At 37.0% G+C, this 25,002-nt stretch overlaps 1 protein-coding gene and 2 long non-coding RNA genes across 4 annotated transcripts in view; 1 reads left to right on the forward strand and 2 right to left on the reverse strand.

The window, feature by feature from the left end:
• The window catches only part of LOC127935277 (CUB and sushi domain-containing protein 2-like), a 266,910-nt gene extending 251,853 nt beyond the window's left edge, over positions 1 to 15,057 (reverse strand). The window contains exon 1 of the mRNA XM_052532988.1: positions 14,662 to 15,057. Within this exon, the coding sequence (XP_052388948.1) occupies positions 14,662 to 14,845 (184 nt within the window). The 5' untranslated portion in view covers positions 14,846 to 15,057. The remainder of the gene's footprint in view (positions 1 to 14,661) is intronic.
• Positions 15,058 to 15,170: 113 nt separating this feature from the next.
• LOC127935278 (uncharacterized) lies at positions 15,171 to 18,741 on the forward strand. 2 transcript variants are annotated; one of them, XR_008148052.1, is made up of 5 exons: positions 15,171 to 15,430; positions 16,322 to 16,750; positions 16,933 to 17,038; positions 17,365 to 17,647; positions 17,832 to 18,741. It is a non-coding gene; the product is annotated as an uncharacterized LOC127935278 (long non-coding RNA). The 2 variants fall into 2 exon arrangements; XR_008148053.1 differs by having other exon boundaries at positions 17,365 to 18,740.
• A 2,524-nt stretch (positions 18,742 to 21,265) lies between these two features.
• Positions 21,266 to 23,710, reverse strand: LOC127935279 (uncharacterized). The gene is made up of 3 exons (XR_008148054.1): positions 23,449 to 23,710; positions 22,287 to 22,406; positions 21,266 to 21,709 (listed from the first exon to the last, which is right to left on the reverse strand). It is a non-coding gene; the product is annotated as an uncharacterized LOC127935279 (long non-coding RNA).
• Positions 23,711 to 25,002: the final 1,292 nt, after the last annotated feature.

Consider the following 25,002-nt stretch of genomic DNA (forward strand, 5'->3'; position numbering starts at 1 on the left):
CACATCAGGCTATATTTTATCATTTTAGTTTTAAATGCATTGGAATTTATGTGGAGTAAGGTAATTAAAACAGTGTTAGAAATGCCTAATTAGGGGGCATCTGTTACCACTGAAGCCTTTATTCCATAAAAACAATCCAAACACACCAACAAACAAATAACAACCCAGCATGTCCATATACAACACACGTTTGTCTAACACATTCAAGTGAAGATTGCACTTACTGAATAGCCAAGATCAAACAATGTCACATATGCACTTTATGAATTTCTTAAGGCGGAAAGCTTTGCCTACTACCATAGAATTGCAATAATTAAGTGAAAACTTATCTGAGAAAGGTAAAACCTGAGGTGCTTTAAAAAAAAATTATAATAATAATAATAATAATAATAATAACGTTTCTCAAACAGCTGGAGAACAGTTGAGTGCTATTCAAATGATCCGCCTTTGGCCATAAATTGCTGCCCACTGCTCCGTGTGTGTGTGTGTGTGTTCACTACTCTGTGTGTGTGCACTTTGGATGGGATAAATGCAGAGCACGAATTCTGAGTATGGGTCACCATACTTGGCTGAATGTCACGTCACTTTTCAAAAGCTGGAATGTGCAATGGCAGGAAACAATCCATCATTTTTGCTCTCAATTCCGAGGGAATGTTCATGTGATGTTTGGCCAGCATGAACCATTGAGAAAAACACTTGACCTCTGGATACAGACTCCTTTATGGCTCTGTGGGTTTTTTACATCCGCAAGTCTTCTCTGTCAAGCAATACAATATTAAGAATGAAACCGGGGCCAGAGTGGAATGCTGACAAAAATGAGGAGATTCATTCAGCACAAAATAACAATTCAACATTGTGGATGAATTCAACACATCAATGAACGAAGACTGAGATGGATGGGAGTGTAAATGACACATTAACCCATTTCTGGCTTTCAAATCAGTATCACGCGGTTTTGAACACATAACATAGTTTTCTCCCTGCATCTACCCGAGACCATTGTCTTATAATAGAACATCCTGATCAATATAGGTCCATTATTCATTACAAACACTTAAAACCGAACGAAAGTCGAATGCTTACTTAATGTTTTATGTAAAATGGTCAAAAACAATAAGCCTATAAACTAACACAAAAAACAACAACACTGAGTAAGAGGCTAACGGGGTAGGTATAAACAATCGAAATTTTTCCCACACCACGAAGCCGCTCTGCACAAGCGCGTCAATACCGTGTGTTGCGTGTTTTCATGTGTATTTCAGTTCCTTACAGTGAAGGAGAAGTGAGTGAAAGTTTTCGATCCAGTCAGTTTTTCTCCACCGGTGCCGCTCGCTCCCGTCAGTTTGGTGTTCTGCGCGCGACTCCAATGCTCTTGTTCATGAATATTTGACGGATGAAATTGCGGCCCGATTGGACTCTTGTCGTGTAAGAAAGTGATAAGTCGAAGTTTGATGGACGTCGCCATCGTTAATATTACGTCACTGTCAAAGTCACTTTTGCTATCGCGGTTAAGAATACGGGAATACGGGCTTGACTCCCGTTGCACGTGTATACAGACAGTATTCGACAATCTACACCTGTATTTACAATTTCGAAACTCACTCCTGCAAGTAATGCGGTTGTCAATCCCAAAAAAAACTGACAGTGTAAACGTAGTCACAATTGTGTTTTTTCTTACATGTTGGTGTTATATCTTTCACTTACATGTTATAAGTGAGTAAATTCAGATGGATTAAACAAAAAACTGTCTTCATTTCAGGCTGCAAAGCGCCAAAATATGATTATTTTCAAAAGGGTGATTCTTTTCTATACTCACTGTATGTTCTCATCTTCTTCAATGTTACTTTTTAAAGACTGCTATTAAAAAAATAGACTTAAAATTATTCTTAAGTTTGGATTCGCAAATAAGAAAAAAAAGTTTTGGATTTTGTTAGATTTTTTCATAAAATGTTTCATAGATTCTTTTTCTCTAAGAAGCTCTTCATGAATCCATCTCCAGGTGCCTCACGTGATTTGAACAAAGTGTTTATTTGAATGTATCGAGCTGAAAGGAAAAAGGAAATGCATTACGTAACCTCTTAATCAAGGGTAACCCCCACACTCACAGCAGCAGGTAATGTATTTTCCTTGACCATAGATTTAAAAATGCATTATGAAAGAAACAAGTGAATTGAGTTGACCTGCATTAATACAACGCTGCATAAATATCTAAGGCTCAAAAAAGCCTCAGTAGTATTACAGTAGTATTTCATTCATAATGCTTTATTGATGTCTCACACAGTCACAACGTCATGTGTGTTCGCAGTTATTTCTCCAGATATTCTGACTGAGGCACATATTTAAACTCTTCCTGAGAGTCTTCAGTCTTATACTAGGGCTCTTTGCATCTGTTCAGTGTTTACCCAAAATATTGGTGGAGTGAAGTGAAGAAGGAGAGAGATGTTTGACCTTGTTTAACACGACTGCAGAGACCACCTCCAGAGTCAACCAGTGTTTGTTTTGCTGCCGCTGTTGTTTTGCTGCTACGGGGCTGCAACGCCTCGGCATGACACTTTGATAAATCGATCGCTGCCGTGCCGTACTACGGCAGGACAGCAATCCTTCAGAGTGCCGGCAATCAGAGATCTTAGGAGGAAAGGGGAGTGGGAAAGGGCTGGGCGGAAGCAAGAGGTGTGGTAATTCTGTATGACTGAACTTTGTCCACATCTTTAACAAGAAGTCAACACACTATCACCATGTTTCAAAACCAAAGAAATCTGGTTTTGTTGACAGAGATTATTCCATAAAGCTTTTATATGTGTATGAATACATACAGTATGACTTTGCAATCTGATGCCAAAGCACAACTTTAGAACATTCCCTGGAATTAGTGTATGTCTTTGAGTGACATTGTTTGACAATAAATTAAGATTCTGATGAGAAATTACATTTCTATGTTCTATTTCTACATGTTTTCTGTTCATTTATGCTCTCTTTTGCCAATATCCTCTTTTCAGCTTTTTCTTTAAACTCAGTACATCTGCTTTAATATCTCCAAATTCCAGCAGACCAGCGTGATGTCAACTGGATTGGAATATTAGATCTTTTATCTTTGGACTGATGGGTGGATGGATTATCTATGGATAGACATATTTTCTTCATTATTTTAAATATACTTTTCTATCTATTAAATATCATTCGATTTTTACTGAAAGGGGGGATGAAATGCTCGTTTTCACTCAATATCCTGTTAATCTTGAGTACTTATAGAGTAGTACTGCATCCTTCATAACTCCAAAAAGTCTTTAGTTTTATTATATTCATAAGAGAAAGATAGTCTGTACCGATTTTTCCCGGAAAAACACGACCGACTGGAGGCGTGACGTGTGGGCGGAGCTAAAGAATCACGAGCACCAGTAGGCTTTTGCGTTGAGAGCGTTTGGAAGCTGTGAATTTACCGTGAGGAAAAAAACATCCAAAACAAACCATGGCTAACAGTCAGATTCAGCCGTTTATTTATGATCCAGAATCAGATCCAGAGGCTGAAACTGAATGAGAGCAGCAGCAACAAAGACTCGCTCCGAGCGGGGCTCGAACCCGGATCTCCGGCATGGGAGGCGGACGCACTAACAAGGAGGCAGAGATATTTGAAGCAGTTTTACTCACCGCCTGCGGTTCCAACACACAATCATGACCCTTTTTTGTTGGGATTGCATCATCCTTAAGAAATAAACTATACACAAATCCGTCGTCAAACTGGGCCTTGTTTGTAAAACAAGCATCTTCGAAATGCAGGGAACAAACAACTCTGTTGATGATCTGTAAAAATAAACTCCATCCACTGGTCCCTTAATGCTGTTTTTTTTTTTGGTAATCTGTGCAGGGTTGTCTTGCCCTGGCAACCAAAAACACCCTTCTTTTGTGACTTTTCGCAACGCTCTTGCTCTGATCAGTGAATCGCTCTGATCAGTGAAGTCTGTTGTGCTCTCAGTGCTCTGCTATACGGGAGCGCGCGCTCTTCCGGCAGACGTGCCCTCAGGACCCATATAAGTAAATTCCGCTCCATCTAACATCACACAGAGCCATACTCGAAAAAAACTTTCCGAAACTTGTGACAAACCGGAAGGAGTATTTTGGGAACAAAAATACTCCTTCAAACGTACAACTTAATTTTTGAAACTTTGTCCATGTTTAGCATGGGAATCCTACTCTTTAACAGTGTAAAAAACTCAGTATGCATGAAATAGCATTTCACCCCCCCCCCCCCCTTTAAAAGTTAATCTTTTGTAAAAAAAAAAAAAAAAAAAAAGTATACTTATTATAAATTTATTAATTTTTTATTACATGTATAGGTTCTGAATTAGAATAGAAGTTAAATACTGCGTCAAAACATGACATAAAAATGCTACTGAATTAAAATTCAGTTTGATGGTTTATTTTGAACAGTTTTAAAGAAGAAGAAGAAAAAAACGGCTAACATGAGTGAAAATATTACAACATGAAGTATAAATGATTGTATTAAGTGGTGAAGTCTTTACTGATTGCCTTTTAATTGTAGGAAGCAACTTTAGTGCAACTTAATTATCATTCATGAGCAAATCGTTAACCATAGCAATATTCATAAATCCTGGATTTTTTTTTTTTATGGTTAATTGATTGAGTATTTAAATGTCTGAATAAGAAAGTTTAACAAAACTCATAAAGTTCAGTTGGTTCCAGGATTTCGTTTTAAAACATCAACAGTTTTGAATAAGAAAAGGATCTTGATTCCCAACTCCACAAATAAGTCATTTTTATAAGGATTAAGTGATTTAGATTCTGTGAAATAATATATAAAGGAAGGAAAAACATGCCGTGTATTGTGAATTGGGTCAGTACTAATTTCATCAGGCCACCTGTTTTCTTTTTGGGTATAATTTATATTTACCCAAAACTGAGATGAGACATGTAGCAAACACATCCAGGTGAAACCTCCCACTTCTAAAATAGTTAAAGCTGAGGCTAATGCCTCGCCAACCATAGCAGATAATCTTTACAATGTCTGGAAATACATTCCCTTTAGCTTTGCTGCCATAGCTCTGCTGTAAATTGGGCATCTAAGAGACAAATGGGTCTGACTCACCAGTTTTCATAAGCACTTTAAATCGATCATATTTCCTTTTTTCAAGGACCAGTGGAAAATGCCATTAGGCCCTGAGTTCAGTTACACCATACCAACAAGGCAAATGTGAATGGGGATTTCAAATATGCCAGCACAAGAGGAAAAACAACCTTAGTTCCACAAATCTCTCTATGTACAACCAGTGTGTCAAAGCATTGGCTGCAGGCTCCATCATTTCTGCATTTACCAAAGAATGCCTGCTATTACAATGGAAATTGGCAGCCTCAGCTTTCCTGGGTAAAACTATACATTATACTAATGTTTGCACGACGTGATTGTGGAGAACATTAATACAAAGGCAAATGCTGTGGAAGGAGGAGAAAATTAGCTCTAGTTTAACGAGGTAACATATTTGTTGTTTTCATTGGATCAATAGACAATCGAAACAGCTGGAGTCAGCATGACACTCCCATGTGCATATAGATTGTGTAGTCTGAACTAGGCTTGACTTGTATGTGTATGTGTGTTTAAAGAGCCACACAGATGGGAAATCAAAAATTACCTGTATTACAGTGTATGATGTAGCTGTCCATCTGTGTAAACAATGTGCAAATAATTAAACCAAAAAGTAAACAATTTCTAAGGTTATTGGCTTCTAAAGTAAGGAGTCGACTCTGAATCGCTGAAACGAGTCGTTATAGATTTCAAATCTTTTGCCCATCTCTATGTACGTCACTAGGAGCACTTTGCATAATAATCTCCACCTACCCTGTTGGGAGAAACGGAACTCTGACCTGCCCCACCCCCACACACAGAGCATCATGTCGAGGAGACCGTTTGTTTTATTTTCACTGCCAGAGAATGAAGATCAGAAGAACCAATGGCTAAAATTCATTTTCACCACAATACCAGAGCAGTACAACAAATCCCTTTTGTTGTGTTCACAACATTTCACTGATGACTGCTGTTCTAATCTCGGTGAGTACAGCGGGATTTTCAAAGTGTTTGGCCATAAAAGATGGTTCATTACCAACTTTATTTAGAACAACGAGCATCTCTAAATCACAACGCGAAGTATGATTATGAAGTTATGTGTCTGTTTTCTCCCGAGCGTCTTATCAGTATGTGTGCTGTCTGCAGCCTTTCTCTGCGCTGATCGTCATGTACAAACACGTCATTAAAATGAATTGTAACTCCGTGAATACTCAACGAAGAGACATGAGAGAGATATCTATAGAAAGCTTGACATGTCTACTTTAAAACTAAACAAGTGCTGCTGAAAACAGATATTCTGTGATAAAGTAATCCATATGAAAACAATGCGATGTCTGTTTTTCATGTCTCCCTCCGTTATATCCAATGTGACCACGCCCCCGCGCTGAACGCGATATTCAGATTCAAACTGAAGCGCGCGGCTTGAATACACCCACACAGAAGAAAAAGCAGCGAGACTGTTCCAGTTTTTTATTTTACTGTTTGCTTCGCGATGAGTGGAATAAGAGATAATTCACCCCAAACAGATGCTAACGCATAGTTTACCGTGGAGGTGTGTGCGGAACAACCAATCCAAACTGGTTATGTTAGTTGACCAATCAGAACACAGTATGCTACCGAAAGGTGGGGTTTAAGGAAACTGAATCTTTTGAACAGCTTCGCGCGAACCGTTTGGGGATCTCTGAGAATTGAGGTAATTTTAAAATTATATTTTGACAAAATGACAATGTTTTTTTTTAACCTTGGATGGATTTAAACCTAATGTACAGGACTTATAAACCGTGATAGGAAGCTTAGAATTTTCATCTTACTGGCTCTTTAAGTGTTGAATATAAAGTATATGTGAAGTACCCCAATGGGATTAATACAGCACTCAACTCAACTAAAGTAAACTTGTACTGAATGAGAAATATTGCTTTAAGAAGATCTAGGGTCACAGTATGAAATGTGTGTCAGCCCAAACACGTCCGTATTAAGTTCACATTAAATATACATTCACAGTGTCTTTAGTGACTACTAAGATATGCTGTTGTGTTTGCATTAGGTTGATGTTTTAATACAGCCTGGAGCAGAAAATGATGTTGACCTGCATGTTAAAGTGACTTAGATATTCATTACATTATGAATATTACAGGTTAGTGTTTTGTTTCTTTGCTACGAGCAAAGAATGCTTTAAAATGGAACGGGTGGCCTCAATAGCTCGGCGTTTCATAGAGATGTTCCTGACTGTGCAGACAGCACACACAAGGAGTGCATTTCAGGCAGAATTCATTGCACTTTCAGCCCCATTACGGAGCTACAATGGCCCAGTGTTCAGATCTAACATGGGTCTTCAATGAAACTGGCTTTAGTCTGCTCCAGCCATCATAGCTTTGTGCTGTTAATCTCTCTGCCTCCTCCTCCTAGCACACAGTGAGCAACGACTGAGGGGCCAAACCATTGAGGAATTACCGAATAACTCATGCTGCTTCTTTTTCAGGGCATAAAACTGCACAGCTAAGCATTGCATTTATTTTCTCCTTGATTGAAGTTGTGTCTGCAAACAAATTTGTTTAGATTCTCTTTAAATAAATCTACAGTTCCTTTTATGTGGGTCTGAATGAGGGGGTGAACAGGGAATGAATGTGGGCCTGTTTGTTTATTGTGCTGAGGCAGTATGAAGGTGTCCCCATGCCAACGGCTAAGACACGAGGGAGAAAGAGGATAGACTTTTAATGAAGAACTCTCTCTCTGTCGCCCCCGTCACTGATTGCCATTCTGATAAATCTGTCCTCCTCTCTTCAAGGCTGTAATTAATGGACTGAAAGGTTAAGATGATTCTAGGGGACTGCAGTCCAGAGGGGCACAAAACAACAACAACAACAGAATTGATGGAGGTTAAAGTACAGCCAGCTGGTTAACATCCAGCTTTGTTTGCCACCCATGTATCACTGGATTGATGCTGTTTTTGTAATATAATAATTGAGGTACTAGAGAATTAAAATGATCATACACAGAATGCTATTGATTGTCTTATACAGGTGAGGGTAAAAACTCATGCTTATAGTTTGATGATTTTTTTTCCAGCTGTACCTTGAACTTAAATTGGCTTAACAAAGTGAAAATACGCACTCCGAAGTCGGTGTGACATCACTTCCTGAATGTATACTCAGTCTCAGTCTCACCTTTAAAGGGATAATTAACCCAAAAATGACTTTATTTATTCTATGCAACACACACTCACACACACACACAAATAAAATTCAAACTCAAAGTAAAACTAAACTGACAAAAACATATTGTAAAGAATGTTTGCAACCAAGCAGTTTTGGTTCCCATTGACTTCTACTGTATTTTATGTCCAAACAGTGGAAGTAAATGGGAAACAAAACTGCTTGGTTGCAAACTGAAATTGTTACCAACATTCTTCACGGTTGGCTAATCACAGTTTTTGGAAAAACATGAGAATCAGTAAATAATGAAGAATTTTCATTTTTGGTTGGACTATCCTTTTAAATTCACGAAATCTGCATTCGGACCTTCACAAGAAACTCCTAATCACATGAATTCTTATTGGAATGAATGAAATTCACTTGCAAAATATCACAGAACAAATGTGATCGCACCTCAAAGGCACAGTTCATCCAGAAATGAAAATTCCCTTCATCATTTATTCTCCCTCGCGGTGTTTCCAAACCTGTATGAGTCTCTTTCTTCTGTTGAACAGCCATTGACTTCCATAGTATAGAACAAAAATAGAATTCACTGGCTACCATCAACTTTTTTGTGAGTTCATCAGAAGACATTAATTCATACAGGTTTGTAACAAGTGGAACATTGAGTAATATATAAACACAGATCGAGTCTCTCTCTGAGGTTTCATTAGCGTTTTATAAAAAGCAGTCGGTGAGTTTGCGTGAGTCTCCTTGATGATAGAACTTCATTTTGTGGTGAACTATAGAATGATTTTCTGAACTGCTGAGTTGTTGACATTGCTAAAACTTTTTGGGCATTCATTTAACTAATAATCCATAATAATATGTTGGAACCTAAATAAAGCCCCAAATATCTGTTTCAGAGTTTCCCAGAGTTTTCCTCCCAAACATGGTACAAGCGACGACTGACAGGTGTGTTTGCAGTGACAGCGGTGCCACACTGACACGGATTAGAGCGGATAACAGGCTGCAGAAGCCGGCACACTGCGACCTGACGGCTGTCTGCCTCACTCAGGTCTGTGTGTCTCTAAACACCCATGATTACTGCCTATACCTCACTCTTGTTTTCTGTCCTGCGCTAATTCCCTGCTCTTTTTTAGTCTGTGTCCTTCCTTATCTTTTGCCATCAATCCATTTAACTCGCCACTTGATTGTGGTTGTAAAAGACAGGGTGAATATTACATTCTATATGAGGAGAAAAGGTGGAAGTAGTCTGCAGTAACTAATGGCACCCCTCGGTGGAGCACTGCCAAATATAATCAAATTACAGTCCATTGTTTGTGATGCATCATGCCAAAGAGGAATGGAGGATGGAAGGGCACAAAAGCATAAAAAAAGGTAGTGAAAAAATTGAGAGAAAGAAAGAGAGCAGAGAGGAGAAATAAAGCAGTTTTGAGTGGAGGAGATGTAAAATGATTAACTGTGTAATCTAATCACAGCAGATAAAAGATAAGAAAACACTACATCAAAGTTCTGAAGAGGACCGGAAGGTGACAGGCATCAAGGCAAAATAAATCTCTGTTGTCAATCTACAAGAGATAGCGGCCACTGCACAACAGGAAGAGACCTACACATTTATATTCACTCAATGAAAAGCAAATAGATTGCTATGCTATCACTTCTATATGCTCTCTATATGCTCACCAGTGCGGCATTTATTTAACAAGAATACAATAATATTTTTCGCACTACAATTTACGCTACAAAAGGACAGTAAGGTTTTTTGTTTATGTTTTTTAAAGGCTCTTATGCCTACCAGGGCTGCATTTATTTGAACAAAAATTCCGTAATAAGATATTGTGAAGTTTACAATTATTTTAAAATGCAATTTACACCTGTGATCTAATATGTCTATTTGGTGCTCAAAAGACTTTTTTTTTCTTATCGCTATCAGTGTATCAAATATTTGTACTGATTAATTAATTTATAAATTAGTTTTTCTGTTTTTGGAAACCAAAGATTATATATATATATATATATATATATATATATATATATATATATATATATATATATATATATACTCCATTTGCTCTAATAGAAAAAAAGTCAATCTTACACCTGAAAACTAGTAAAATCATTTGCATACAAAATTTGCTCATTGCCAGTCGCAGCTCTCAGTGCAAATGTCAGGTAAGTATATATATATATATATATATATATATATATATATATATATATATATATTTATTTTTTTTATTTTTTTTTACCCGGGTATATATATATACTTATTCTATGTACACAAAAGGCTTCTCTCAAATATTGTTAACAAATCTGTCTAAATCTGTGTAAGTGAGCACTTCTCCTTTGTCGAGATAGTCCATCCACCTCACGGGTGTAGCATATCAAGATGCTCAGGAGAGCTGTGCCTTAGGCTGGCCACTCTAAAATGCAGTTTATCACACAGTACAATGCCACAGATATTGCAAGATTTGAGTGAGCATAAAATTGGCATACTGATTGCAGGAATGTCCACCAGAGGTGTTGCCCATGAATTGAATGTTAATTCCTTTACTATAAGCCACCTCCAAAGGCGTTTCAGATAATTTGGCAATACATCCAACTGGCCTCACAACCGCAGACCCCGTGTAACCAGCCCAGGAACCCCACATCCAGCATCTTTACCTCCAAGATCATCTGAGACCAGCCACCCAGATGAATCCCGGTTTTCACTCTACAGGGCAGATGGCAGACAACATGTCTGGTGTCGTGTGGTTGAGCGATTTGTTGATGTCAACATTATGTGGGGTTATGGTATGGGCAGGCGTATGTTATGGACAATGAACACAGGTGCATTTTATTGATGGCATTTTGTATGCACAGAGATACCCTGAAGAGATCCTGAGGCACATTGTTGTGCCATGTATCCACGACCATCACCTCATGTTGCAGCATGATAATGCACGACCCCATCTTGCTAGGATCTGTACACAATTCCTGGAAGCTGTTCTTGCAGTTCTTGCATGTCCAGCATACTCACCGGACATGTCACCCATTGTGCATGTTTGGGATGCTCTGGATCGGCGTATACGAAGGCGTTTTCCATAATCAACAACCTGATCAACTCTAAGTGAAGGTGATGTGTTCCACTGCATGAGGCAAATGGCGGTCACACCAATTACAGACCCCCTAATACAGTAAAACTGCCCATTTTAGAGTTGCCTTTTCTTGTGGCCAACTTAAGGCACACCTGTGCAATATTCATGCTGTCTAATCAGCATCTTGATATGCCACACCTGTGAGGTGGATGGGTTATCTCGGCAAAGGAGAAGTGCTTTCTAACACATATTTAGACAGATTTGTGAACAATTCATTCTTTCTGCAGAACAAAGCATGTAAGTCATGCAGGTTTGGAAGGACAAAAGGGCGAGTAAATTACAGAAGTATTAGTACAGAAATATCCATTTAATATGATGCCCATGAAGTCACACATGTATCTGATGTTAACCGTAGAGCATACAAAGGAGGGAAACTTTTGGTGTACTGTTGATGTACAGGTAGCTGTGTAAACAAATCATCTCATTCCTTGCCAAAGGCATCCTTCAGCGCTTTGGGTGCTGCATACCAACAACAGACCTGTTTAGCAGTCTTTAACTTTAAAGTCTAAGCAAACAGATTGGCAGGCATTACATTTCTTGGAACAGGTTATTATGCCTGCTTGTGCTATAAAAAGAGGATGGAGAGGAAAGAAGAGATGAAAAAGCAATGACATGAGAAAAACAAAGGTTACCAATGAAAGTGACAGAATTTTATAATGAAGGAGGTGTCTATGACACATAACACCATTTGAGTGTAAGTGTTGTCCCCTTTTGAGAGAACCAGCTTGTGCTGAGCTGTAAAGCTGTGCTAAATGCTCTGGTGGGAGCTGTCTGTGGTCCTAATTGGAATGCAGCTAGGGATTTTAAATCTAGAGTCAAATCACAAGCCGACAGTTACATTCAGATAAAACATTTAGTGTTACTTTGTTCTCAGTGTTATTTTGCACAAAATATGTTTAAAAAGTATTTATCTGCTAAGGCAGACTTTGAGTCTTTTGTGAAGGCAACCAGTGGAAAAGAGGCAATGAGCAGAGCTGGAGGGAAGCTGTCCATGGTGCTGAAGTGTCAGAGAACACTAGTACCCATAAGCTGCTCTAAGCGATTTCTTCAAGTCTCCATTAAACACCTGTTACTGCTCAGCTGACAAATGTATCATGCTTACATAGCACTGGACCTTGTTTCAAAACAAGAGTGCACAATTTCTGCTTGAGTTTCAAGGTAGCTTGACATTTTCTACCTAACTTATTCTCAAAAGGTACAAAATTATAGTATGCTCAAACAACCAAAGTGACTGTCCAAAACTAAATAAATGTGACAAGCACCCTCCAACATGATGAAAAGATTTCTCTGCATGCTTACAAATTTTTGTGTTCAGTAGAGCCTTACACCAAGTTGCATCATGGAAATGCATTGGTTTCGTGACTTTGACCATTTTATGAAGTCAAGTGTTATCGACTATCAAAGATTATGGAAAAGGAAAATGGGAATGAGCCAGACATCCATGATGATTGGTTTTTAGTGATATTGTTTGGCTAAAATATGAAAAAAAATGTCATGTCATTTCCTTAAATTAAATATTTTAGACTAAAAGGTCACTATAAAAAAATAGAAGAAAATAATTGCCATCTGGGACTGTCAGAACGTTAGGCTGCATGACACATTATAACCATTCAATGAACAACATAAAAATAAGCATAAACAACTGTATGTTCATAAATTATAACAAAGATAAGAATATATACAGTAGCATATCGTATGGTAAGGTAGCTTAACCAAAAACAGTTTGTATTGGACATTTTTATGCTTAAAATTATTTAAATTTGAGTACAAATCGTGCAATTAATTGTATGCCCTCTTTTTTCACATATGAGTTCAACTATTCCTTAGTAGTTGAAGAGGCATTCAATTTGCATTTCCTTCACTCTAGAAAAAAAAGAAAAAAAGTCAGTTTTATTACATCAGTCATAGCTTATGCTCTAACACGAAAACTCTAAAAGGCTTCCAAGATATACTCGGTTTATTATTGAAGCACGAGAGACTTCACTGCCGGCTTTGTGTAAGCAAAGCTATTCTGAAGCTGTAGTGCCGCTAAATGGAAAAAGAGGGAAACTGCTTGACGGCTTCACAAACGCTTTCTGGACTCGGTTATAAAAAAGCAGAACATTCTGCCCTTGATATAACTTATTAGACACCATATTATGTGTAAACATTAAATGTCGACCGGCCTTGTGGATTATTTTACCACTTTTATCATCAACTCGTAACTAAGATCAACTAACATTAAAATCATGCTGTTTCAGCCCTGTGTGACTTTTTTGTTATTTTCGCGTGGAAGAGAAAATAGAATGTTAGAACAACAGTCACGGCGTTAAAAGGGAAACTACTGAATAAATAATTCCAGTGAATCTCTTTACTCTTGTTTTTAGCTAAATTTGGGCTTAAAACCATCAGCACTCTAACTGCAACTTGCGTTCAAGGTAAATGATGTATATATATATATATATATATATATATATATATATATATATATATATATATATATATATATATATATATATATATTGGTTGGGAATGCAACAATTTCAAGAAACGCAACAAATAGGCTAATGACTTGGCTGACTGAATGGACGGAGGAAGTATATCCTATTATGGTAAAATAAATGTTGAAAATAGCGCAAAAACAGTTTTTTTTTTTTTTTTTTTGGCTTGTAACATCCCCCTCCCCCCCCCCCCATTCTCTCCAGCCTCCACATACGCCCCCCTTCCTCCCAAACTCACTCATTCACTTTTGGCTCCCACACTCACGAAGTCTTGCTCCACACACACACACACACACACATCATTCTTCGGAAATGGTTCGTTACATGTTTATCCATTAATCCATTTTGCCTTAAAACTAAAGTACCATTTCTTCCGCTCCCATCAATAATCCTACATATTTTTCTGAGGTGTTATTTAAAGCATAATGGAACATATTATGTGTACATTGGGGCAGACCAAGATTGGCAAGAAATAACACCAAATGCACTATGAAAAGTAGGCTACACAAGGCTGTTTTGCATTAAGGCTGTTCACGCACAAATAAATGACACACTTGAATACAGTATGCACAGCCTCTTCATGTTATTGACTGGTATGTGTCCCTTCTAGTGAGTCTTCTGCTTGTATCCATTGACGCCTGGTAGATCCGTATCAATAAAAGGCACGACCCAACATTGCATGCCATAGTGTTGGCACAGAATTGAGAATGACAGCACTCCATCCACTTGTCGGGGTGAAAAGTGTCGCATATGTAGCCTCCAAGAGGGTCGCGCTCACGGCAACAGGACCACATGCAGCATAACGGGAAACTCACCCTTAACCGATGCAGCCAGCAGCCCCATATAGAAGAACAGCACCCCGCTCCAGTGATGCGCCTGTACTCCCACCTTCATTAGCGCAAAAATCCTTATACCATCCCGTTTCCTCGTCCCGTTATATGTACATCTGCACTCTGTCCTCACGAGTTCCGTACTGTCAATATTCAAAGAGGCGCGCATGGTAGGCTTTCTTTTTTCTTGTTTTATTTTCTTTGCAGGCACGGTTATCAGATGGTTTTAAAAGGAAGATTCACTTGGTGTCGGCGCTGAGAAAAATCCCAGTTCATGGAGACTGGACCCTCGCAGCTGGACTGAACCATCTCAAACGAGCCGCAGGGTGAGCGGGTTCTAATAGACGCGTTCTCTCCTAAAACCTGAAGAGCTGATCATGTGAACTGTGTGGTGTCTTCAAGCTCTCAAGGACGTTACAGACGGTTCCAGACTGGAAAGCGATTCAAACGGATAATGCGGCATACGCCCTGCACTCCCCCACGCGCGTTTAAATTTAATTCACCCGATTCGAACGTTATCACTCGATTGAATGGGGCGTTATCAGCGGTTATCAGCCCATAGAAATGGGCCAGGAGGGGCCTCCTGTGCCTACTAGTAGGCTCAGAAGGCCGTGATCATCCATCCAAATGGTTGATCACCCACAAATATACAAGAGAAAACTCCTGATCCAATCCCAGAATTCCTGCTCACCGGTAATCGGAAGTCTACTGGACGAATGCGGGAACGTTGCGATTTCCTGCTTAATATTTTCAGGTAAGACTATTAAAATGATAAAACTGAGCATTTAAACTGTAATGGAAAACAATACATACACTCGTATTGCGTGTCATGATTGTTGACATGAGATAACCGTATAGCGAAACGTTATCGCTAACGTTAGGCCATATTACGTTATTAGCCTGTCGTTACGTTAACGTTGCATGCTTTATGTGAGCATTAACGTTGCTGTATTTACTTCTGAAGCTAATGGGAGAATTTAGTTTCTAGTTAAACGCAAAGTTAAACTGTAAACATTTAAAAACTTTTTACACTCTTACAGTATGCTTATTGCATATTGTGTATGCTCGATAACTCCTCACTGAAGCCAGATCATAGGACTAATATAACCCATATCGACTTGAGAAACACAAGACGTATTTTAAGGCTGTTTGGAAACCTTGGGATCTTGACTAGAATGTAAAATAAAGTTCTGTGGGTTTGAACAAAGCTTGTCTGGATTTGATCCTATATCAGGAAGCTTTGGATCTGTCTTTCTATCTATATACCTTCTCAAAAATATAAAGGGAATACTTAACAACACAATATAACCCACAAGTGTTCCCTTTATTTTTTTGAGCAGTTTATCTATATAGCTAGCTAGGTGTGTATCTATCTATTTATATAATCTATCTTTAGATATAGATCTAGCTCGATGTCTATCCATCTATCTATCTATCTATCTATCTATCTATCTATCTATCTATCTATCTTGCAATCTATATATCTAGTTATCTAGCTAGCTGTATCTAACTATCGCACCAAATATCCCTCATCTGACTGCATCCCATTTTCCCTCATGTGTTTCTGTCTTTTAGGCTGTGATAAGAAGTACGGTACGGGTTGCACTTTGCTTTATGTAATAATTGTCAAATATTTTGATTTCAGATATGGGAAAAGCACTTAAGATGAGCACACGTTTCAGGAACGTTAAAATTAAGCTGGTGAGGAGGTCTATGGTGGGCCCTGCAAGTTTTCTACCTCAGTCAAGGTCTTCCCCAGCCCAGCTACAAACAGACCCATCCTTCAGACCCTTCTATTACATCTCAACTGACTGAACCTGATGATGTGACACCGAGCTGTTCTGAGAGTGCATACAGTAAGGCAAAGAAGAGAGAGCTTCATGCCTGGGATGCAGTCAAGGATGAGATGCATAAGGTGTCGTTTGAATGTTCAGCACCGATCACTACCCAGTGTGCTGTCTGCCGAGAACATGCTGATTATAGGTGCATTGAGTGCAGCTCCACTACAGTGTTTTGTGAGGTTTGCCTGAAGAGGATTCACAGAAATTTACTGCATCTTCCTGAAAAGTGGAATGTAAGAACAATAGCATACAGTCTTACATTGCTATTGCTATACTTGCATACAGACACCAAACTCACAGTAATGTCAACAGATTCATTCGATACTTCGAATTGTTTTAGCACTATGCAGTATCAACTGTTAGTGTCACAAGTTTGTTGTTTTAAAAACATTAGAGCTATCCATCTTTCTTACAGAGTGTTTACTATGAGCCATCCTCCCTGGGGTTATTCTTATATTTACCTGAAGCCCATGGCACCCATGCTGTGTACACAAAGGACATGAAGGTCATTGTCAGCACAGGTTTGTCATTTTACCTGATACAAAATCTTAATGTATTTAATTTTATTGACAGGTTAAGGAATTCAATCCTATTACATGTGGAGTAATGATTTCCTTTAAGGAATTAATCAAATTTGTGATGCAATAAAAAAAAAAAAAAGTCATGATAGTTATAGTTTATATACTATCATGATAGGTAAAAATGTATAGCCTGAATCCACTGTAAGTCGCTTTGGATAAAAGCGTCTGCTAAATGCATACATTTAATTTAATTTATACTGATATGATAGTCTCTATAGTACTACTAGGTTATGTTTTTATGTTATTTTGCTCTTTATATTTGGCAGGACGGCTCTGCACCGTTACAGTCACCATGTGTGCGTGTGAACCAGAAGCCTGTACTCTGCTGAGATATGGGCTCTGACCAGCAACAGCCACAAGCCCCAGACAGCCTTCTCCATCCCTCTGCTAGAGCTTTCTGTTTCTCTGGCACTGGAGTGTCTGGTTTCTCTTGAGGGTTTTTCGCAACACCCCATATCCCATTTTAGGCATCACCACTTCCGACAAAGAAGTTTGGTTGATATTTGCCCACAATTAAATGATGGAACAATATGCCCAGCATGTCCAAAGGTTGGTTATAATTCCAGCGTGGTTCTTGTTTGATTAAATTAATGGCATAGAAATAAAATCTGAATTAATATCAAACTTAAAAGTTAATTTGTGTATGTAGTATTGTAATAGAATAGTAATAGTATAAATGTATAAACCTGGTGCGGGTACAAAACCAGTGTTACTGTAAGTGTTTGTTTTCCAGGCGGATGGAGATATGATTGTCACATTGGATGCCAACTTTGGCCTTGTGAGGAATCAAAGCTCTGGGACAAGTGCGGTTGATCCATTACACGGAACCCGCATGCTTAGAGGAATACCTGCTATCACATCTTGACAGCTCAAAGCCTCGAGGTGAAAACTTGTGAAAAAAGATCACTATTCCTCTCATAAATCTATGTTTTCCTTAAATATTTAGGACTGCAGTAAGCTGCTCTCATTCAAGGTATTATAATATAATATAATATAATTACTTTACTGCGTTACTTGTGCAGACATGTTGTTTTACTAGGTCTGATCTATTTTAAAGCTTAGGCACTGTATTTAAGCATACATATACACCACTAGTCTGTCTGTATGAGTACAAAATTAAAAAAATAAACTGTCTATAATTGTTACTGTACAAGCACAGTAAAATATTTATATAAAAAATATTGTACTACTGTTATTTTGCATAGAATACATTGTTCAACAATATTTTTGCACACTCATCCAACTGCATTTATTACCACTGTTCTCACGTTCCTGCTCTTCATAATGTTTATATAATCCTTCATTGCTCTGTTCATAATGTACATACAATCCCTACATTGGATTCATATTTATATTCTGTATATACTCTGATCAATATTGTATATAGCAACTCCACTGTACATTCTGTATATCATAGCTTTACTTACTCTGCACTTTTATGTATATAAAACACTATATTCTTGCACTTCTGGTTAGATGCTAACTGCATTTCATTAGCTCTGTACTTGTACCCTGCATAATGACAATAAAGTTGAATCTAATCTAATCTAAAAAAAAAAAAATGTGTTTACCATAATGTAATATGTTATTTACTGTAATGTACAAATGTGTGGGAGGTGTTTTGTTTTTTGTGAGCTCACCATCAAAATCCCCTTCCACTGAGTTGAAATGAAAATAAATTATTGGATCTTGAATCCTCTGAAGCAACTATGAGTTTGTAAAAACATAAAATAAAAGGGAACATAGAGGTTTATTGACTCTACGAGTTTCAGCCATGGTGCTCTGCACTTATTCACAGCACATTTAAAGTCAATGAAAAGTAATTTACTTAATAAATAACATACAATGAATTTACAGTCATAATCCGTATGTGACAGTGTGCCACATTCAGTATGTTCCTACATAACTGTTATTGGCTTGAAATTCTCCAGATCCAAGCCTATGTAATTTAACACATTTTTTCTCTTCTTCCCATTGGCTGTTTTCATTTTATTTTCACTTTCTTCTTTCATTGAATGTATATTACATTTAGTTTGTTCGTTGTTCGTTGCCATGGTTGTTACGCTGCTATCGCTGAAACCACGTGGCTTGCATAACGTACTTCCGTCCAAAAGTATTTTATTCACAAGACACTTTTTTTAAAATGATGAATTCAACATTTGTCCACGAAAAAACAACAACAAACAGATAACTCAACAATAAGATATGTTAATATAACTTTTGCACATTTCTCCTTCGATTCAGAGAAATACATTTTTGGTAGCAGAAGGTTACGGAAGTGCATTGTGTTGTGGGCGGGGTTTGCGCGATCTACATTTCGGCTAAAAAGTCTTAAATAAACAAATATATTTAGTTTTTCTTAACGTAAATCATCTAGATGCAGCGTAATTACTAGATTGGTTGTACTAGATATTTGATATATTCAGTAGATATATCTTTTTACAACCCTAATTTCCAACCCTAATTCGCAAACCAGATACTACAACTGCAGTGCTTGATTTGTATCAAGCTGCACTGAGTAGCTATAGGGAATTGTAGTTTTTTTAAAAATCGTGTATTTCTTAGAATTGGATATTGCAAATAGTGAGTTGAGAGTACAGTGTGGAGTTTAGGCGGATTGTAAACATATCTATGTAAAAAGATTTTAAATGTCTAACTTTTAAATGGGTTCAAATTACTTTTAACCCGATTTGACAATATCCAGAGCTGTTGACTATATTTACATCATAAATGAGGACAAGAGCTCTCTATAACAGTTAGTCCCATGTGTGTAGCCCTTTTTATTGCTTTATTATAAGCCTTCAAATATGCACCAAGGTGATGTTTCAAAGGTCAGTATTTCAAAACAGGAGCCTGTAGAATCTTCATACTTACATATGTTACTCTCTGGGTCAAGACCTTTCAAACAATGTATATGGTTTAGCTCTACGACAAAGTTTTAATTTTCTCATTTCACATGCACAAGCCATCTCGGGTGTAGTTTCAGAGAGCTATTTGAAGGCTCAATAGCCATAGCCTATATAAAAAGAAGCTATTTGCTTGTTTGTTTGTTTCTGACTTTGTAAACAGATTTATGAACCCACAACATGACAAATACCCTGTCCGCACACACACACACACACACACACACACACAGAGAGACTCATTTTGCATTTCTGTTTGGTTCCCATGTGGCAAATCTAATTATGGGATGGTTCACCCAAAAATGAAAATTCTGTCATCATTTACTCACCCTCATGTCATTCCAAACCTGTATGAGTTGCTTTCTTATGTTGAACTTAAAAAAAGATAATTTGAAGAATGCTGGTAATGGCTGGTAAAAGTTAAAGTTTTTACAAGGTTTCTGAGCAGAAGATCATTAAATGTTTTCTCTGTCCATGTTACCAAAACTCATGTGTCATTTAAAAAGCATGTTTGAAAGCATGTCAATTAATTTCTTTGCATTCATCTAGATGCAATGTAATTAATAGTTTGGCTATACTAGATATTTTATATGTTCAGTAAATATATAATTTTACAACCCTAATTTGCAAACCAGATAAACTAATCAGATTTAAAATGTATAATTAATTATATATATAATAATATAATTGACCGACAGCACTTTGAATTAAATGTAGTCTACCCACGGCAGACAACTGCAAACAAAAGTGGAACACACCAGTCCTCCCTCACATAAACTGACAATAAACTTTATTTATCTGAATCCAAGGAGAAACAATTGATATCCTTAACACAGATAAAATGATACCCTTCACATTTTCTCTTAAATGTTTATCATTAAAATAAAAGCGTAACAGTAATTGTGAAGAAAATACTTCAGAGTGGAAGTAAGCAATGCCATAGAAACCATTTAAATTTAAAATAAATAAATTGTAGTGTTCAGCTGTATACCAAAGTTTCTACAAGTACCAGTAACCATCTTTTCAATATATTTTTTTGCCAAGCATCTCCTACTGACAGCAAAACTGTGAAAAATATAAAGTTATGTGAAGCATCTAATCATAACATGAAATCATACTCTGACCCACTGTTGTGAATATTAAGGTGAGGTCCTTGCTAAAACCCAGCCCTACTGAACCAATGATGAAACAGGTGTGTGTATATATATATATATATATATATATATATATATATATATATAAATAAAAAACCATGTAGACTCAATTCAGTACAATATAACTTTATTGTTCCCCACATAAGTCCTGTATAAAGGAGAACACATTGATGGTGCCAACAAACAACAATAATAAATAAAAATGGGGTGAATGAAAATAACAAAAAGATCACAATTTTCTTCTTACGTGTGAAGTGTGGTCATTACAATAAATTTGCAGCATATGTATGTATTGTGTGTGTGTGTTTGTATGGATGGGTTGGGGGCCGTCAACACAGTAAAAACAACTCAAACAAGTAACAAGATACATCTTCAGGGTGTTAGCATGGTGTCTTGACACTGGCAGTGAACGCACTTGTTCTTTTTAAAGCCACATGCTGTGTGTGACCATGATTGGCACACTGTGCACTGAGACCATGAATGCCACTTCTTTCTTGCATTCTTCTTCTTATCATAAAAATGGATGCGGCAGACACAGCACAAATTGCCTCCATCTACCAAAGAAAAAACACAAATATTTTGAAAGTCAAGCCAGTTAGTTTAAATCATACTCATCACTATATTTAAAGCAACATCTCAAAGGCAGCTTGTTCATTTTTAACTGTTGCCAAAGGAATATGTGGGTATTGTACATCAATTCATCTCAGATCTTTAGGAAAACTCTGGGTTTTTCGTTTCAGAAATGGATGTAAATCAAACCTGAAACAGAGGGGTAACTACATTTTAATTTAACAAATCTCATGACCACTTTTTTCTTCAGCTGCTTCAAGTTTGATATGGTGGTATGAGTCTTTGACAATTTGTTCAATGTGAGAATATTTGATGTTGATAGCCTTGTAAACAAAAATCAGCTGGAATATTTTTTTGTAACGAACTCATTTGAAATTATGATAAAAACTAGAGATAAACAATCCAGTTGTCTAACACAATGTTCTGCACACACCACAATTGCTGTTGATCATCCTTCCATCTAATACTTTAAGAATACCACTAATGCTTAGCAAATGAATCCTGTTTCCAAACCTCTAACTTCAGCTTCTTTAAGTGCATTGTAATTTGGGCATCCCTCACCTCAGGGTTTAGTGTCCTGTGCCTGCCCATGTGCCCTCAGTGCTGCTGCCTCTTGAATGTATTTTTTCTTTGCATCTTCCCCCAATGTGGTGCACCTGCCCTTAATATCATTCATTGTGCCTGAAGAAAAAATAGATGCACAGAAAACTTAACGCATTAGTCAGCATCTCCTTTTAAAGTAAATTCATACAACGACAATCAGTATTTGGGTTGTGAAAACCATTTATCTGTAACAACTCTGTAAAAACAAGATAACGTGTAAAGTAGATGACCTGATGATTCTTTTCAATACACTCAGCATTCTTAAACTGATGAATGCAATTTGTGTGAGTGAAGTACTTCCCAAATACTATCATGAAAATCTGTTTCATGACGCTTCATGTATATATATATAGATAGATAGATCGATAAATTATATAAATATATACACAGCTAGCAAGCTTTAGAGAGAGTGAGAGAGAAAGAGAGAGACAGACAGATAGACACAGACAGACAGCTAAATATATATATATATATATATATATATATATATATATAGATAGATAGATAGATATATATATAGATATAGATAGATATATAAATTATATAAATATATACACAGCTAGCTAGCTAGTATAGAGAGAAAGAGAGAGACAGACAGATAGATAGATAGATAGATAGATAGATAGATAGATAGATAGATAGATAGATAGATAGATAGATAGATAGATAGATAGATCCAAACCCACAGAACTTTATTTTACACTCTAGTCAAGATCCCAAGGTTTCCAAACAGCCGTAAAATACGTCTTGTGTTTAATATTTCTCTCAAGTCGATATGGGTTATATTAGTCCTATGATCTGGCTTCAGTGAGGCGTTATCGAGCATACACAATAGCCTGTAAGAGTGTAAAAAGTCATTTTGACAGTTTAACTAGAAACTAAATTCCCCCATTAGCTTCAGACGTAAATACACACTCATATTAGCAACGTTAATGCTCACATAAAGCATCCAACGTTAACATAACAACACGCTAATAACGTAATATTGTCTAGCGATAACGTTTGCAGACACATCGCAATACGGTTATCTCATGTCAACAATAATGACACGCAATACGAGTGTATGTATTGTTTTCCATTACAGTTTAAATGCTCAGTTTTATAATTTTAATAGTCTTACCTGAAAATATTAAGCAGGAAATATCGCAACGTTCCCGCATTCGTCCAGTAGACTTCCGATTACAGGTGAGCAGGAATTCTGGGATTGGATCTGGAGTCTTCTCTTGTATATTTGTGGGTGATCAACCATTTGGATGGATGATCACGGCCTTCTGAGCCTACTAGTAGGCACAGGAGGCCCCTCCTGGCCCATTTCTATGGGCTGATAACCGCTGATAACGCCCCATTCAATCGAGTGATAACGTTCGAATCGGGTGTTTAATTTCGAATTAATACAACGCTGAAAATCCACGTTTCCGTCTTTCTCCCAGTTCACTGTAAAAGGAGCGCTAGGATACACTCGCTGTCAAAGCCTCATTGAAGTTTACAGCCATCATCACTGTCTAAATCATTTCCAGGTGCGAAAATACTAGTTTTCAACCCCTGGGTTCAATGTTTCAAGACTTAAGCATATGAAATGAAGCGCGAGATTGCAGTAGGAGCTCACAGCATCTCTCTCTCTCTCTCTCTCTCTCTCTCTCTCTCTCTCTCTCTCTCTCTCTCTCTCTCTCTCTCTCTCTCTCGCTCGCTCGCTCCATCACTGACTCACCTTTGCAAAGGTGTGCACACAACATAAACAATAAAATATGATTATAAGAATGCATAGAGCACAATAATATAATATAATATGATATGATATGATATAACATAATATAATATAATATAATATAATATAATATAATATAATATAATATAATATAATATAATATAATATAATATAAAACGGGCAAGTGAAAAAAAAAAAAAAAAATGTATTGTCTCTTGTGAAACACAATTTGCCGGGAAGCAATAATAATGTGTAGCGAATATCACCATAAGGTGAAATATCAAAATCACTAGGTATGTAGTTAGGTTGTTTATATAAACGTTTTGTTTTAAATAAAACAGCAACAGTGTGAGATATTATTGTTTTTATTCATATTTTAAAACAGGTTTTATTTTTATTAGCCTATTTTATAATAGTTTTTAATTTAATATTACCTTTAATCATTTTTATCTTTAACTTTTTTCCCTCATATCAATTTGTCACATTTATATAGTTTTTATGAATTTTATTTCAGTTTTAGTGAATTTTAGTAGCCTACATCAAGTTAAACTGAATTAAAACAAGAACTGTTTTAGAAATGTTGAAGCTATAATATATATATATATATATATATATATGTGTGTGTGTGTGTGTGTGTGTGTGTGTGTGTGTGTGTGTGTGTGTAAAAATGGATTCCCCGGGAACACATGATATGTAAAAATTGATAGCCTGAATGCACTGTAAGTCTATTCTAACTTGTTTTATTTATAAAGAAAGAAGAGCCTCTAACACCACTATTCTCTATTCTTTGTCTAAATAATGTATATATATTGTTTATATTTGAAATTCAAAAAACTAAATTATAATTTTTGTCTGGAGACAAATTAAAAATGTCAGTATAACTGTGCGATAAGACATCATGTACAAAACCTCAGCGTTTTTGGGACGCATTAGGACCATTTCCCAGGTCAGTGTGGATTCACTCCTGTA

The sequence above is a fragment of the Carassius gibelio genome, chromosome A19, assembly GCF_023724105.1.
Source record: "Carassius gibelio isolate Cgi1373 ecotype wild population from Czech Republic chromosome A19, carGib1.2-hapl.c, whole genome shotgun sequence".
NCBI lineage: Eukaryota > Metazoa > Chordata > Actinopteri > Cypriniformes > Cyprinidae > Carassius > Carassius gibelio.